Here is a 17,323-nt window from a genome sequence, read left to right on the forward strand (position 1 = left end):
GGGTTGGGCAGGTGAAGGGATCGGAGTAGAAATAGCGGTTCAGGTAGAATAAACTGTGCAAGCAAAATCCTGAGGATAGGGAGAAGTGAGGGACATTTGTGGAATAAAACTAAGACTGCAGAGGAGTTGACGTTTGGCTGATAGAGGGGGTGGCATACACTTGGGGAGGAAATGTGGATGAAGAGCTAAGCTAGGGGAAAAAAATGCATGCATTTTCTTAAAGAGTTTGCATGGTATCCAGAGGGCAAAAGCACAATTACACCAGTGGGGGTAAAAGTGTTTATGTTCATATTTATCTTTTGGGGAGGACAGATCAGAGAGAACCGCTTGTGTGTTAGGAAGACCAATGACAGAGCTCTTGTAATCCAGACAAGAGGCAGTGATGGGAGTGTTGGGGATACAGAATGACCTGGTCAAGTGACGTGGGTGTAGAAGGAACTGATCAATTTGGTTCATAGAAGGAAGAATGCCTAGAACTTGGGAATTAGAAGGTAGAGGAAAGCAGGATTCGGACTTAAGGATTTGAGTGAATGGAAGTATCATTATAAGGTAAGGAACCAGAAAAAGAAAAAAAATTGAGGAATGTAGATTTTTACTTTACAGAGACATTGGTCTCTGCCAGAGGCTGCCACAGGCAGTGGGTCCTGCCTCACATGTGGCCTTCCTAAGTTCCTGAGGACAAAAGTGGTATTTTCAGTGATACCTGCAGTGTAGCTCCATTTCAAAACATATTAGGGTATTTTACACACTGTAAATGATCAATAAGATTTACCCTTTGATGCTTGTTTTCTGTGTTAAATAGGAAAATAAGCAATGAATAATTGTGGAGAAACTATTGCTAATTTATACTTAAAAATATATTTACTTATACAGTGTTATAGTTATTTCCTTTGGAGCAAGCATTTATTCCAATATTGGAAATATAGAAAAATTCCAAAAATATTGGAAATAGAAAATAGTTACTATATATAATGTATGATAGTATAATACTATTTTATATGTTTTGATAGATTTTGGCACTATCATATATCGATATGCTTGTTTCATAATGATAAAATGATTCTAATATTTATACTTGCCAGAGTAGTATAGGTTACATTAAACTATTTGGGAGAATGTGGCTTTTAAATGAACACAATCACTTTGGGAATTGGAGATTTTATTTTGACGATTCAACTTTTTAAGTTTATAATTCTCAGTATTAGTGATTATGAATACTTAAAGAAGTGTTTTATACAGGAAGGCAGTAGTCGCTTGAGTCAAGAAATTTAGAGAAGGTGTGTGTGGCTTTGCATATCAGTGACTTTTTTAAAGTTGAGAGAGAGAGAGAGAGAGAGAGAGACTGACCAGAATATATGGTGAAATATAAACAGGTGGTGAATCCAGCTGAAGGATATATGTGTTTACTAGTCTCTTACTTTTCTTTGGGTTTTAGATTTTTTCCTGAATAAAAGGAAAAGTTATTTGACACGGTTATTTATGAAACTTCTTTGCATTTGCAAAAATGCAAGTGGATTTTATTCCCTAAGAAAATATTGTAGATGTGTTAGCTGCAAAAAGCAGTCCAAATGCAAATGTGAAAGAAGAAATCATATAGCATGCAATGTTAATTGTTTCACAGGTAGGAATCATTAGCATTGAATCACCAGCTAGATATTGGGTCATGAGATAATCTGATTTCCTTGATGAACCTGTATGATGTGACCCCCAAATATAAGGGGTATTAAGCCTATGTCAGTGATTCCTTCTCTCCTTTTTAATCTTTGTAGTTTCCACTGTACCAGAAATGCATTAATGTGATAGGACATGTCATAGATTTCAAAATTTTATGAATTTCAGGTTCACATGATATGTCAATAATTTAGATAGAAGGAATGCACGGCCATCCTGGAATAGGGTTACAGAGAGCTAGTGAGGAGGAATAATTATTATATATTAGAATTTATTGTGTAATGTTCTGCATATGTATTATATATTATATGTATTAGTGTATATTACTACATATGCGACATCCTTTTGGTGTGTTTCCTTCTGCACATATTTTTAAGCCATTGGGGGATTGCAAGTAATAATATTGCATGAGTTTAATCATATTCCCATTGAATCTTATTCTGTGAGAAATAATTTGCTAGAAGAGTAGGCCATGGCCTAAATATATTTTTTATTGTTTATTTATTTTTAAATTAAAATACAGTCGATTTACGATGTTTTGCCAATTCCTGCTGTACAGCATGGTGACTCAGTCCTACTGTCTATCTCATGCTCTCTTCCATCATGTCTTATCCCAAGAGACTGGATATAGTTCCCTGTGCTGGGCAGCAGGACCTCATGGCTATATTTTTAAACAGTGTGATGTTTCAGTATTTTTGCTGCATTTATGAGAAGAAAAACGTGATCAATACCCCTATTTAATTAAAAACCACTATTTAATATGAACCAAAATTTTTGTTTTGTTTTCCATGTCCTGTTTTTGGATCTTCAGTCTCTTTTATACTTCATAAAATACACCCCTTACATGTTCTGGAAAATATCGTGCATTGATATTTTTATTTCCTTAGCTCTTCTCTTAGGCACTTATTTAGGAATAGTGAATTCCAGATCATTTTGCACTATCCCTGCAGACCAGGTTAGTTTAATAATTTTTCCTTTTTTCATTGTACCTTATGATTTCTTTTCTTTCTCATACCTCTAAGTTTAACAGTTTTGTCTTTAGTGACCTCCAAATGTCCTCAGAGGAACCTATTCATTACTTTTGTCATGGGTAGGTTACCCTAAATTTATCGTATTATGAAGATATTCAGTAATAGTCATAAAATTAGTAGTCCTGTAAAGGGTGATTCAAATGTGCATTTACCTGCTTTTGTAAGTGACGAGGTTAATGAAGATTTTTGTTCATGAATATTGAGCCTAAAGGCTACTCGTCCTGAGGATCTTTGGACCTACAGACGTTGACATGTTGGCGTATTTTAGCACCACTTTTCTTTTTGTTTCGTAACTCTTCAAAGTTATTTCTCAGTGAAGGCTTCAGTAAAACGTCGGGTATCATAGTTTGGTTACGTACGTCTCTTTAAAAAGACCTTATCATAAAGTGACGTCAGTAGGTCCCTCAAATTAATTTAAATTTGAGCAGGATTGTTGTTCCCATGGGCTAATGAACGGTTCTTTCGGGAAAACTAATTTCTGAACAGATATAGGAGCATGTACCCATATCAGGAGCTGAAGAAACAGATAATTAAAACATGACTCTAACATTTTTAGGTATTTCCCCTGCACGCAATTTAAGATAATTTTGCCATCTTCCTATATGTTAAGGTTAGGGAATATCAAGACCATAAACCATCTTCAACATGTACGGTAAATAAAATCATAAAATCAGTGGTTCTGGGTAATCCCACATTGAAATATTATGGAATTTTAGAATAAGACCTTAAAGGCCATACAAGTCAATCGGATGTTACTTTTTAGTTTAATTTTTAATTTTTAAAATATTTTTATTAACGTGCAATGATTTACAGTGTTGTGCCCACTTCTGCTATACAGTATAGTTATCCAGTCATACATATAGATACATTCTTTCATATTCTACTTTTATAACACACTGTGTCTTAGAAAATCATGTGCTTGACTATAAAGAGTTGGACTGACTTTTACGATATAATAACATGATTTCTTATGAGTATGCAGTATGCTTTGAAATACTCCTCGTGTCCTGACTACATGCTAAGTACCTTTCTAGGTGCTTTACATAAGAAAGTATAACTTTTTGGTAGCAAATTTTTGCTAGAGTGAAAATATTTTATCAGCAGAATAAAAATCTGTGTTTCACAAAGCCAAGAGAGACTTATTAGTAAGAGAGGGATCATGACATACCATTACACAGAATAATAATTCTTAGTTTAGGAATGAAAATGAAATGTGTTTTTAGGCAAATGACTTAGCTCCCCCGTTAGAAAAACAGTATGTGTAAAATATCTGTTTTCTTCATCACAACTGGAGGTTATGATCTGAATCATTTGACAGTGCTACACCTATGCAAATAATTGATGGAAATCCAGGATTGCCTAATTCCTAATCCAGAATATTTCTATTATATGATATTGTCCTTTTTTAGGATAAATCATTTTAAAAATATCTTCACTTGTAAGACAACCTATGTTGCTTACAGACAAGGGCATTTTTTTAATCATCGTGTTTTTAAATCACCACATGAACAATTCATGATTGGGGCAAATCCCATATAGTGTGTGAGTATTAGTCCTTTTAATTGTGTGGTGGGTAAGACGGCAAGTCAGATGGCCTAGGTCAGTCATATTGTATAACTGTCTTGATTTACTTCTTAGTTGCAAAATTATTACTGCATGCCTCTCATATTGAAATCATTTAGGATTAAGTTAAGGTTATAAGTAAAAGCAAATTAAAATGATCAATTGCCTTTACCAAACTGCAGAGAAATAGAGCAACTATTATAGTGAAAACATTTTGTTTAATACTGTGCATTTCCATTGCTTCCTAAAGAGATTTTGCTGATTAAGAATGCTCACAACCAAAATTTTCTCACTAGTCAGAAATTACATACTTTAGTAGTACTATGTGTTATAAATAATGATATTGAAAAAGATTGGTGAGATGGAAAGTAATATTAACCTCAAGTATCTGTAGAATATTTTACGTATCATATAGACATTACAATGGCTGCTTTGTGTGAAGTCGTTCCTACTATACTACTGTGAAGTGACATCTCTTGTTACTTTATTTTTGAATGCCTATAAAATTAATGTATGTGTTTTCATAGTTTATGTATAATCTACATTGTCTTTGTGTGTATATGCATTTTGTAGGTATGTTTATTTTTCTTGTGAATAAGATTTAATAAGTTTTAAATCTCTTAAAGGTCCTAAAATAATTTAATTATGATTCTGTTTAAATAATCAGGGGAGTTTGTCCTTAAGAGAATAATGCAAAAAAAAAAAAATCTGAGCAAACATGCATACCTCCATTCCTAGCCACCCCTACACCCATTCATCCATCTGTCTAAATATAGAGATAGATAAATGTTGGATGGATAGACAGATAGATACACGCATATAAATACAATTATTTGTTTATGTCTTCTTAGACACAGTTTTATTTCATCTTAGTTTATCTGTATCATAGTCATAACTACCTCAATAATTTTAATCCATTTTAAAGCCTGCTTCTAAAAGAAGTAAAGGAAACAATAAAATACACATAGTGTTAACATTTACGAAAATAATTAAACGAGATTAAAATTCATAAAAATAATTAAACAAATGCAGTACATCTTTTGGAAGTGTCCAGTGTTATAAACCATTTAAGCTGAACCAAAAAATAAGTAAGTGTCAAAACTTCTGATGGTTCACAATCCCCTCTACGACACTGTCCTGACAAGGCTTGTTATGGCTCGGTGACTTATTTTCCAAGAAACACAAAAGGAACCATTGCATGAAAGAGGTACAGCTCCCGAAAAAGCAAGTATGTCGGGTTACCTGTTCTCCACTTTTGCTGTGGTCTCATTGAAAACAGTGGCATTAGGTTTTGACAAAAGGCGTAGCCACCTCCGCACCTTAACTGCGAGAAAAGAACCTTCCAGGGGCTAACTAACTGCCTGTGTATTTTGTCTAGGTGTTGAGGGAAAGCTAAGAGAATGAAGGCTCTAAATCCCCAGTGGAAGCATGATATGGCGGAGCAGAGCTGGTGCTGAATTGTTCTCTCTGATGGCTCTATGGGAGTGGATAGCACTGAGTCTTCATTGCTGGGTTTTAGCGGTTGCTGCTGTGTCGGATCAGCATGCCACAAGCCCCTTCGACTGGCTCCTCTCTGATAAGGGACCCTTCCATCGCTCACAGGAATACACAGATTTTGTGGACAGAAGCCGGCAGGGATTTAGCACCAGATACAAGATATACAGGTATGAAGCCAAGGGAAAGCACTTCCAGAGAGCTCTTCCTTCCTCTAAGGGAAAGTTGCAGGTGGGAAAGGGAAAGGGTGACTGACCATCAGAAGGGGTTATCGTTTCCTATTCGCCATGGTGATGTTTTCGGGTTATTTAAAGTTATTTCTTGTCGACGTAACTTATTTGTGAGAAGGAAAAAAAAAAAAAACAAAACTGGAAAATGGTGACCACTTGTGCATCGCTCCCAAATTCTAGGCTTCCACACGGCCTTAAAGTAAACGTCAGTTAACCTTGAGGATGCATTGACCATTTTAAAGACTGAAAATTTTCAAAGGGATTTTTCTCCATGCTACCTTGTACCAAGTTTTGTTACCTTTTGCTATTTTTTAAGCTTAAATGGGAATGGTATCTGCTACTAGTTACTGAGAAGTGGAGTCCCCTAATTCTTTTTTACCTACAAGGTAGCTGCACATTCTGAAGCTGGAGGAAATGGTACTGGCGAAAAGAAAAGGCAGATAAAGAGGTCGTGGTAGCCACGGCCAAGAAAAAGGAGGAGATTGAAATATATGGCCTTGAACTGTTTCTGCTCTTCTATATTTGAATCTAGATACCTTGCACAGAAGGTATCATGCATTAAATCCAATAGCCTGCCTACCCCCACCCCGATCCATTAAATAGAGGGGTATACACGTGGTTGCCTGAATGGGTTAGATTGCATTGATCTATGCCATAAAGAATGTTTTATGACGGGTATCAGTTTGGTTTGCTGCTTCACGATAGAAGTTTACAATTGCCAGGGCTTGGTTTCACGTTTATGAAGAAGCAAAACTTAGTTTTGCATTGTGTCCGTATCTATGTAGATAGATCTTCTTCTATAAATCTTTTTTATTTTATGTTGTACGTGCACCAGAGGGCACTGTGCTTCTGGTCTGTATGTAGTCTTTTGTGCAGCACTGTGAAAATGTATACATCTTATCAGCAGTGCATCTTTACAGACGAGACTGAGGATACTGAAAAAGTTCCATGAAGCATCAGGAAATTATTGCTCTGGGTGTGTGTGTATGTGTTTAACTAAGAAATCCTTTAGTCCAGGCAGCCAGAGCATTGTCACAAGTCTACGAAAAAGACTTATTCTACTTTTTAAAATGACGTGACAAATGTTAAAGATTTCCTTTCTAAAATGCAGCAAAAGCCATAATCAATAGGTGATGGTTCCAGTTGTATTCATTTTTACATGTGTTTGTGGGTTTAGCCGACTTTCCCTTACAAATGGAGTGAAGCTGCTTGAATTTAAGACCGTGAGAGTCTTCTATTTCAGCATTCTGCCAGAGCATTTTTAACAGTCTGTCAAACAGGCTCATGCCGGGGCATATTGCCAGGATCTTTGGGCATCTCTTTTGGGGGTGCTGAGGGGTTGTCACCTGTGTGATTGTTGTGGTTTGGCCTATTGGTTGATCGGCTGTGAGTTGCAAACATGGCTTGAAATGCTTTTAGAGATGCTGGGCTGAATGAAAGAGACACGTTCTGGGTCACCAATGGTGAAAGGTAATGAAAAACTATACTTTTGGATCTGTTTGCAAGGCTCATGCATTTCCAGCAGTCTTCTTGGGACTCTTCCTAAAGAACTTCAGTAGCCCATACTCCTCATTCTTCTAGTGTCTTTACCTTTGTGGCTTGAATAGACATGGACGGAAATTGTGATTTATGAACAATGGAATAAGATATCCCGGCCCACCTGCCCAGACCAGACTACAATGTGTATAACCTTTGAAACCTTGGCTAATGATGCTGTGATCATTGATGGTTGGTAAAAATTGGACAGTATATCAGTATACTCATGAAGATTCTCTTTGCCTTGGCACCATGAGAGATTTTAACTGTCAAAGTAATATTTCCCCCAATTTCAGAGAAAACTATCCACTTAGCCATTTGATATAATGGATCTGAGTTTTTCCTGGTGAAGTTGACCTTACTTTTGAGGTATTAGAGAATCTCAAATCCAAGGATTAGAACTGTTTTCTGGTTTTTGGCCTTATTTCATTTGTGCTTTTGTTTTCAATATTTGTTTTAAAAATAATTGTTAGAGACTTTATGTTTCATAAATGTTTAATAAGAGAATGGGTGAATATCTAAGACATATAGTATCTTTCCACGGTGAACACTAGATTTATCATGATAAAAGAGAACATAATTTTGAAAAGTGATTAAGCAAATCCTACTAATTCCAATTATTACTCTCATAAGCTCCTTTATGTGAGGTTTTGTATTGGCAAAATTTCTGAAATGCTTTAGGTACAAATGTTAGACATATTAAGTCTGTTAAAACAATTAGGTTAAATCTCTTCCAGTTGTCTGTCTTCATTTTATTTTCTTTTCACCTCAAATATAGAACAGCAAGAGCATAACAATTGAACAAAAAGTACCTTTTTTTTTTCATGATAGGGTGTACTTTTGTCAACTCTCCAGACTTATATTTATATTTTAAAATTATTTTATAAAGTATTTTTAGGTTTTATTCTGAAGCTACCTTATGACTTGAGGTGATTATTTTATGAACAAATCCTTGAATTGAAGCAGGTCAGTTGAACTGTCATTTGGTTAAATATTAAAACTTTGGTTTTCAGCCATTATTTAACTAAAGATTGAAAATGCCACTTAGCATAGCCATTATAAATAAGTGTTCTCACTTTTATTTTTTTGTGTGTTTTTAATTTTTATTTTATTTATCTATTTATTTTACCTTTTTTATGACCACACCTATAGCATATGCAGGTTCCCAGGCTAGGGGTTGAATCAGAGCTGTAGCTGCCAGCCTCCACCACAGTCACAGCAAGGCTGAATCCGAGCCGTGTCTGTGACCTACAACACAGCTCACAGCAACGCCGGATCCTTAACCCACTGAGAGAGGCGGGATCAAACCAGCATCCTCATGGTTCCCAGTCGGGTTCAGTGACTGCTGAGCCATGATGGGACCTCCTAATTTTTATTTTATATTGGAGGATAGTTGATTTACAATGTTGTGTTCATTTCAGGTGGACACCAAAATGATTTAGTTGTACATCTGCATATATTCATGCTTTTTCACATTCTTCTCCCATAAAGGATATTACAGAATGTTGAGTAGAGTTCCATGTGCTCTCCAGTAGGTCCTTATTGATTATAAGTGTTCACACTTTTAGAAAATGAGCTATGCCTTGAGACTTTTGCCCCATCTGAAGCATAAAATAGGAGCATGCTGGGCTCCTTAGTAAGTTGGGGTCTTGTGATTATAGTTATTATATTCTACAAACAGTATGATAAGTGCATAATTTTTTTTCCAGACCATGGAAATCCTCATTCTTTTAGTAAATTATAAGAACTCTGGACCAGGGACACCCTTTTAGTAATTCAGACACCATTATCTTCAGCCACGGGTATAAAGTCTAAGTTTAGATGGCTGGTGATTTTTATTCCTAGAAAAAAAGACATTTCACATATGGAAACTTCCAGACACATTGCTAGAAAGCAAAAGTCTTCCCCCCCCCCCAACTTCTACTATTCTTTGCTTAACCACCTGTTCAGGTGAGCTCTGGAGGAATAATGATGTTTTTCTTATACTTTTAAGAATGATGCTAATGTGGCATACTACAACTTAGCTTGCTTCCTCAGAACAATTTTTCCAAACACAATTTTAGTAAGAATTTGTCTTCTTGGTAATGTTCTCTGAGAAATATTATATGTAAAGGCACCTTGGAAAGAATAAGATAGCCTAGAAAAAAAATAAGTGTGTGGATGTGTCATGGCAGGGGTACAAAGAACCTGTGTGTGGGGAGGGGCAAATTTTGAATAAATGGTTCTGTAATTTGGGTAGCCACATGAGCAAAACACAAATGAGATCTCTTTCTAATACCATACACACAGATCTACTGTATATGGACTAATGATCTAAACAGGAAGGGCAAGAAATATTGTTTCTAGAGGAAAACACTCTTGTGGCATTTGGATATATAAGGATTCCTTAGAGTACAAAGCATGAAACAACAAACAATACTGGACAGTTCAGGTGTGTTAACGTTATCAGGACTATATAACCACCAGTGGCATCCTGGGTGCATCTTCCAAGCTGGATGGCAGGTGAAAGACGCACAACACAGGAAACATTTGCACATAGTGTGATTCTATTATATGAAGTTCATAAAAGAAGCAAAACTATACTGTTCAGATATGCCTACCTAAAAATGGTTGGTGAAACCAAAAAAAAAAAAAAAAAAAAAAAAGCAAGGAAGTGACTATGATAAAAGTCAAGATAGCGATTATCACTATGAGGAGAAGAGAAAGATGGGATTTTTAAGGGGAAAACATTTCTAAGGTCATGATTTCAAAGATAATGACAATACTCAGTTTCTTAAAGTGGCGGTTACGCTGGTGTTATTTAGACTCTCTCTATTTTAGATATTTGTTCCTATACATTTATATTTCGCAGTATAAAAACATAAAAAGTAAATAAGTATTATGCCATCTTTGCATTGAAAAACTGGAGTCTTCAAATTAGGTAGATTAACTATGCCCTTTGCATTATTTCCCAGTTCAATATTTATTATTTAAGTTTATTAAGCCCTCTTATATTCCATTGAAATGTTCAATTAAGTGCGCAATATATGCCCCCATCCAAAATTATATTTTGGTGTCTATACATGCATTCTTACACAAAAATAAAAATTTTGCTTGTTGCTTGTTGTTTGCAAAGACCTTCATATCTTTCAATCTGTGATTTTACTATAGGCTTTTATTGGTAGTATTATATCAATTTCAGAAAGCTAACATGAGATTTTAAATAATATGTCTATAAACAGTAGATAAATGTTAAGTCATTAAAATCTATATTTTTAAATTTAAATTCAATAATCATTTTACCACAATTTAAAAAAAGCCCTCATAGGTAATTGGCTACATCTTTGGAATTAAATATCCTTTTTTTTTTTTTTTTTGTCTTTTTAGGGCCACACCCATGGCATATGGAGGTTCCCAGGTTAGGGGTCTAATCAGAGCTGTAGCCACGGCCTATGCCAGAGCCACAGCAACACCAGCTCCGAGCCACATCTGTGACTTACACCACAGCTCACAGCAATGCGGATCCTTAACCCACTGAGCGAGGCCAGGGATCAAACCTGCAACCTTATGGTTCCCAGTCAGATATGTTTCTGCTGCGCCACACGGGAACTGTGGAATTAAACATTCTGATATGTGAAAACAAATCCATTGCACAACTCATTTCTGTGTTCACATGTTAGTGTTTTGCTCAGGACACACATCCTTGATCTAATAGATAGTCTTTATTGTTGCCAGAGATCTAATAAAATCGTGTGAAATTGTTACAGTGCAGGCTCCGGGTGAATCAGACCTCCATTTCTGACTTTGCCGTGTCCATGTGACATCAGCAAATACGATGCAAGCAGAAGCCTGTCAAGGTGCCTGTGCACCAGGCTTGCTGTGAATTTGTTCTGAAAATGCCCTGGGAAGAAGCTTAGTCTAGATGACTAGAGCGGGAGAGACCTCACGGAGCAGAAAAGAACTGGAACAGTTGGTGTTCTCCGGACCTGATGGCCCCTAGACAGAAACGATCACCAGACACGTGAGTGAGGCCACCTTAAGATACTCACTCCAGCTGAACGGGTAGACACCTGACTGCATTAGTGGCCCCAGGCCTAGGAGAAGAACCAAACAGCCGAGCCCAGCCAACGTTTCTCATCCATTCGCACACAGAATCATTAATAAGTGAACAAAGAACCTTGTTCTAAGCTTCTAGTTTGGGGAAAGTTGTCTGTGGGCCACATGTAATTAATGTAAGGATGTTCATCAGAAACATAAATGTGGCATTTTTTAATGATAGAAATAATGTTAAATGTTAATTATAATATCATTTACAAAGAGCTTTATTTAGGAATGCATACGTTTTTAAATGAAATAAAAGGGGAACCCTGTTTTAAAATGTCTTCTACATAGCAATTCCCTACATAATCAGTTCAAATTTTCCACGAATAGGATAAATCTGGGGGGGCAGGGGGGAGACTGAAAACTATAACACCATGGCAACTATGGTTGATACTCAACTTTCTTCCAGAATGTGAGCGGCATGTCAATGGTTATAAGACTCAATGATCAGCAAACATATTTTAATGCCTAGGATAGAATAAGCCTAATAGTCTTTTTTGAATTTTATTTCATTTTCTTAAAGCACAGTTGAGAGTTACTGTCGTGGCTCAGTGTTAATGAATCCAACTAGGATCCATGAGGATGTGGGTTCAATCCCAGGCCTCGCTCAGTGGGTTAAGGATCTGGTGTTGCTCTGAGCTGTGGTGTAGGTCACAGATGCAGCTCGGATCCCCTGCTGCTACGGCTGTGGTATAGGCCAGCAGCAGTAGCTCTGATTTAACCCCTAGCCTGGGAACTTCCATATGCCGCAGGTGTGGCCCTGAAAAGCAAAAACAACAAAAAAAGTGTAGTTGATTTACAATGTTGTGCCAATTTCTGGTGTATAGCAGTGACCTAGTCATATGTACATATACGTTTGCTTTCTTATATTATCTTCCACTGTGGTCTAATTCCAAGAGACTGGATATAGTTCCCTGTGCTATCCTCACAGGACCTCATTGCTTATCCATTCTAAATATAATAGTTTGCATCCACTAACCCCAAACTCTGAGTCCATCTCATCCCCTCTCCCTCCCCCTTAGCAACCACAAGTCTGTTCTCTATGTCTCTGAGTCTTTTTGTTTTGTAGATAGGTTCATTTGTGCCATATTTTATATTCCACGCATAAGCGTTATCACATGGCATTTGTCTTTCTCTTTCTAACTTACTTCACTCAGCCTGATGACAAAGGTGACACGTCCCTTAAATACAGTTGGGAGCTATGTCATTACTGTCAACGACCTTCTCAGAAACTCAGAATTGGCACCTAATAGAAACCATGCGACCCTTTCTCCTGTAAAACCCGACTTTGCAGTGTAGCCAGAGAATAAATAATCATCGCTTTCCCACTACCTTTGGAGAAGTTAGTTCCCAATAATACTGGCACAGGCAGAGATTTTTGCCAGATAAGTATGTTCCATGCAATATTTGGGACATACGTAAATAAAAAGATAATATGTTGTTTGTTTAAATTCTAACTTAACTGGTTGCTATATATTTTATTTGCAAAATCTGGCAACTTTAGGAGGAAATAAATGATTCCTGACACGGAGGATTGTGTATCAGTACAAGGACTCTTAGAAGTAAATTTGGAACAGGAAAAGGAAGAGCCCAGAATGCAGGAAGTAGGGTTTCTCATGGACTTTTTTATTTAGACTGTCAGAGAAATGAATGTCAGTGCAAATCCCACCTCAGATGAAGACAGCCACCCATTGACCATTAAGCCCAAACCTTTGAATTCCAGGAAGCAAAGAGTGGAGGGGTGCAGAGAACAGACTTACACACTCTTTGTCTCATAGCCAAATCTTGGTAGCAATAGATCTCTCTATCCTCATGACATAAATAAAGTAACAGAGTAATAGCCCCTTTGGGCTTGCAGTGTATGACTGTGTGCCTGTCACATGGCAGGGAGATGAGATTGTCCTTACCAAAGGATGAAAAGAACACATTTAAAAAATGGCAGAACAACAACAACAAAAAATAAAGATTTATCACAAAGATACAGGAAGTTCCCATCGTGGCTCAGCAGGTCCCCAGCTGGTATCTATGAGGAAGTGGGTTCAATCCCTGGCCTCGCTCATTGGGTTAAGGCTCCAGCATTGCCATGAGCTGTGGTGAAGGTCGCAGATGCAGCTCGGATCCTGTGTTGCTGTGGCTGTGGTGTAGGGCTGCAGCTGCAGCTCCAATGTGAGCCCTAGCCTGGGAACCTCCATATGGCACAGGTATAGCCCTTAAAAAAAAAAAATTAGAGATTCACCTCTTTCTGCTCCCTCCCCACTAAAACACACACACTCAAAACACATGCACATTTGGTCTTATCAGTAGGTTGTAAGAAACTATGACATCTACAAAACAGCAGAGACCGTAAGGAAAGAATGCTTTGAAAAGAAAAAGGAATCGGGTAAGGTAATATTGCAAATAAATTAAATTTGGCAAGAGAAATAAAATCCACATTAAAAGCCATTACACACAGAGTTAAGTGTTAAAACCTCAAATGTGGTTATGAAATTGCATGGAAATGTTAAAATGCAATTGTTGGAGGAGACAGTACTTAGCGTGAAAGACAGTGATTAAGTTTCCTGGGTTATAAGCTCAGATGATAAAAATTAATACCTGGAAGAAGGCCCAAGTTACAGATTGAGTAAAATCTTTAAAAAAGATTAAGTGGAGATACAAAATTTATATATACTTAAATTCTCAAGATAGGAACTGGAAAAATATAAGTTTAAATGTTATTGAAAACCTTAAGGTTAACCACAGGTGGATATAAAAAGCAGCATTGTATCTGCTGCTTATAAAAACAAACATAAAATTTTAAAGATTAGATGAAAATGATGAACATGACTTCAAACCAGGTGACTGCAGAAAAATATAGTTAATGTAATGATCATAAATATTTCAAGCTCTGAAAATAATTTTTGTAATTGGATTAAAACATTTACTTAAATATAACTACCTATAGCAAAGTTACTTAAAACAAAATTACACCTAGCAGAAAAGGTCAAAAAATATAAAAAAGATCATTTCTCTTAAAATCCATATAATATTGTGTAATAAATAGTGTATTATGCTAGATATTCTAAAATAAATTTAAAAAATGTGACTGTAATATGAAATTTTAATTTTCCATTCTTCTTCTGCACAGAGTAAAACAGGTCACAAAAAAGCAATGTAGGCTAGATAAAGGCATATAATTTGCATATTGAACTTGGTACAGTCTTACTAACATATAGAATTTTGTGCTAAACATCGTATACCTCTTAGAAACATATGTGGAATATTTATCTTAAAAATTCAAATACTGTATACCCCTACCTTTTAGGGTTGTTAAAATTTAATCGCATAGCTATGAAACAAATTATTTGGAAGATAAATTTAAGGCATTTAATTCAACTATTTTCTCATAAAATTAAAAATTCAAAGAGATTCAGTATCCTTAAATATGATTTTATTGCCAAAGTTATTAAATACTATGAAAACTTCTCTTCTCTTTCAATTACAAAGTTAAATAAAACATACAAAACTCCAAAACTTAAAAATGGAAAATAGGGCTCATGACTTTTCCATGATCTTTTTTTTTCAATGTATAAGCATGCAGCACAAAGAGTTTATAAGTAAACATTTCCACTGTACCTCTGGTTGGAAAGTTTTATAAATTGTTCCTTACATTTCCTCTAATGAGTATGTGGAATTCAGATGATCAGACAAAACACTAAATGTCATTAAAATATTAACATGAGGCATGTTACTTGAAAAACCACTTCTAAATAATTAACAGTAAAATTATGTGGTTTTCCCAGGATTATTTAAATGAAAGTTAAAGATGAGTTTTAAAAATGAAGTATATTCTCTTTTTGAACCTTACCACTTATTTTAAAAATGATCATACTAAAACAGCTTTATATCACAAAGAAGAACTGTAACATAAATCGTGTTTTGTGGAGCATATATGTGGTGTAGACTAAGAAAGGGGAAATGGTGGAACTAAATATTGTGTCTTCACTATGTGATAGTGATTTCAAGATATTATAAATGTTCCAAAAAATCCTGGTATAATAATTTCTGATTGACAGATAAACGAAATAAAAACAAATTTGTTGCCCTTTGGCTACCCCTCCTTTCCCTGTTTGTCTGCCCTTGAACTTAGGAACTTGCTCCAAAATCACCTGTTCACCCCCCTGACCTATGAATGCCTGGGAGACAGGACTTTTCTGGTTTCTGTTTTGCTTTTACAGCTTTATATACTTTGTTATTTTATTTCTGTGTTTCTGTTTGGCTTTATATTCCTGGAGAAAGTCATTTGCTCATTCATCAAAAGTATTGGCTTTATATTTGGGCTGCATGGTTTCAAAGCCAACACATCCCACTGAAAATTCCTCTCTTGAACATAAGCAAGGAGACATGAATTGTTTCCATCTTTGTCACTAATCAGCTGTGTTCACTTCAGCCTTATAAATTGATTTCTCAGACCACAGTTTCCTCTTTTGTAAAATTAAGGCTGGGCTAGATCTCTGAAGATCCTTTGAGTTATAAACTTGAAAGCTTGTAATCCCAAAAGCAAAATGGGAAGAGATCAGAACAAATAGATAAGCATTAAACCAAAAATCAACAGAAGCTAATTCTTCCCTCTGTATTCTTGCCTTTTGCAAAAGCCATTTATAAATACTTTTAAAAATAATATCTAAGAATCTCTTGTATTACTCTGTGTTCATGCATACTCAAACATAAATTTTGTAATATTTTCCCATCTCCTCATCATTCCAATTCTTTTCTGTTTCTTATGTTATATCGAAGAGGCTATAATGGGAAGGGAGCTATTTTCCTAGTTGGTTGATTTTCCATAAATCATTCCATTAGTCTATTATCACACTTTACAGTGCAGTGGTAAATTAGAGAGTATTCTAGGTAGTGAGTTTGTACATAAATAACCTAAATTAATTGAAGACATCTATTCAACGACTCTATTTAGTTACATCTCTAATTTTGAGACTAAACCATATAATAAATTTAAATATTTTACTATTTAATTGAATTAACAATCAGATATGCACATGAATTCATACTTTAAATGTCCTTTAGTTAATATTGGGGAAACTTCAGTCAGGAATAAAATAAAAATGTTAATTCAAGGCTTTAGGAATCATAATTGAATTTCAGAAAAGCTAGTTCTTAATGAGGATTTTATATAATCTCATGATTAAAAATAAAATACACATTTTTAATAATTAATAGAATTTATAAATAAGAATAATTAGTTTAATAGTGCATTCATGTTTGTTTCTATCGAAATGAAAAAATGAGCAACTCCTAGTTCACACAATTATTTACAGAAGAAGAAATAACAATTATGATTTTTTTAGCATTCAAACAAGTAATTTATTCGATTATCTCTTTCACTAATCTCATCTTACCAAGCATTCTAATTCTTCGCTCCTGTTATCTCTGTGGTCTTCTTCCAAATATAATTGCCAATATTATCAATATTGTTTTCTTTTGTTATCACTCTTCCGGGGCTTTTGAATTGCTAACTTTTTTTTTTTAATTGGGAAATATTCCAAAAATGCAAAGTTTAAAACTATAGGAAAAAATATGAGTAATAATAGTTGTTCAGGGCTTTCCTTGGCATCTTGAGTGTGTGTGTATTTAAAAGGAGTGTTATTTAAAACGTCATTTGTGGAGTTCCCGTAGTGGCGCAGTGGTTAACGAATCCGACTAGGAACCATGAGGTTGCGGGTTCGG

The 17,323-nt window shown here is 35.5% G+C and overlaps 1 protein-coding gene across 3 annotated transcripts in view; it reads left to right on the plus strand.

The window, feature by feature from the left end:
- The window catches only part of BRINP3 (BMP/retinoic acid inducible neural specific 3), a 404,393-nt gene that overhangs the window by 17,449 nt on the left and 369,621 nt on the right, over positions 1 to 17,323 (plus strand). For all 3 annotated transcript variants that reach the window (XM_013980016.2, XM_013980017.2, XM_005667914.3), the window contains exon 2: positions 5,644 to 5,929. In XM_013980016.2, coding sequence (XP_013835470.1) covers positions 5,694 to 5,929 — 236 coding nt within the window. In that variant the 5' untranslated portion in view covers positions 5,644 to 5,693. The remainder of the gene's footprint in view (positions 1 to 5,643; positions 5,930 to 17,323) is intronic.

Source organism: Sus scrofa, chromosome 10, assembly GCF_000003025.6.
Source record: "Sus scrofa isolate TJ Tabasco breed Duroc chromosome 10, Sscrofa11.1, whole genome shotgun sequence".
NCBI classification, from domain to species: domain Eukaryota; kingdom Metazoa; phylum Chordata; class Mammalia; order Artiodactyla; family Suidae; genus Sus; species Sus scrofa.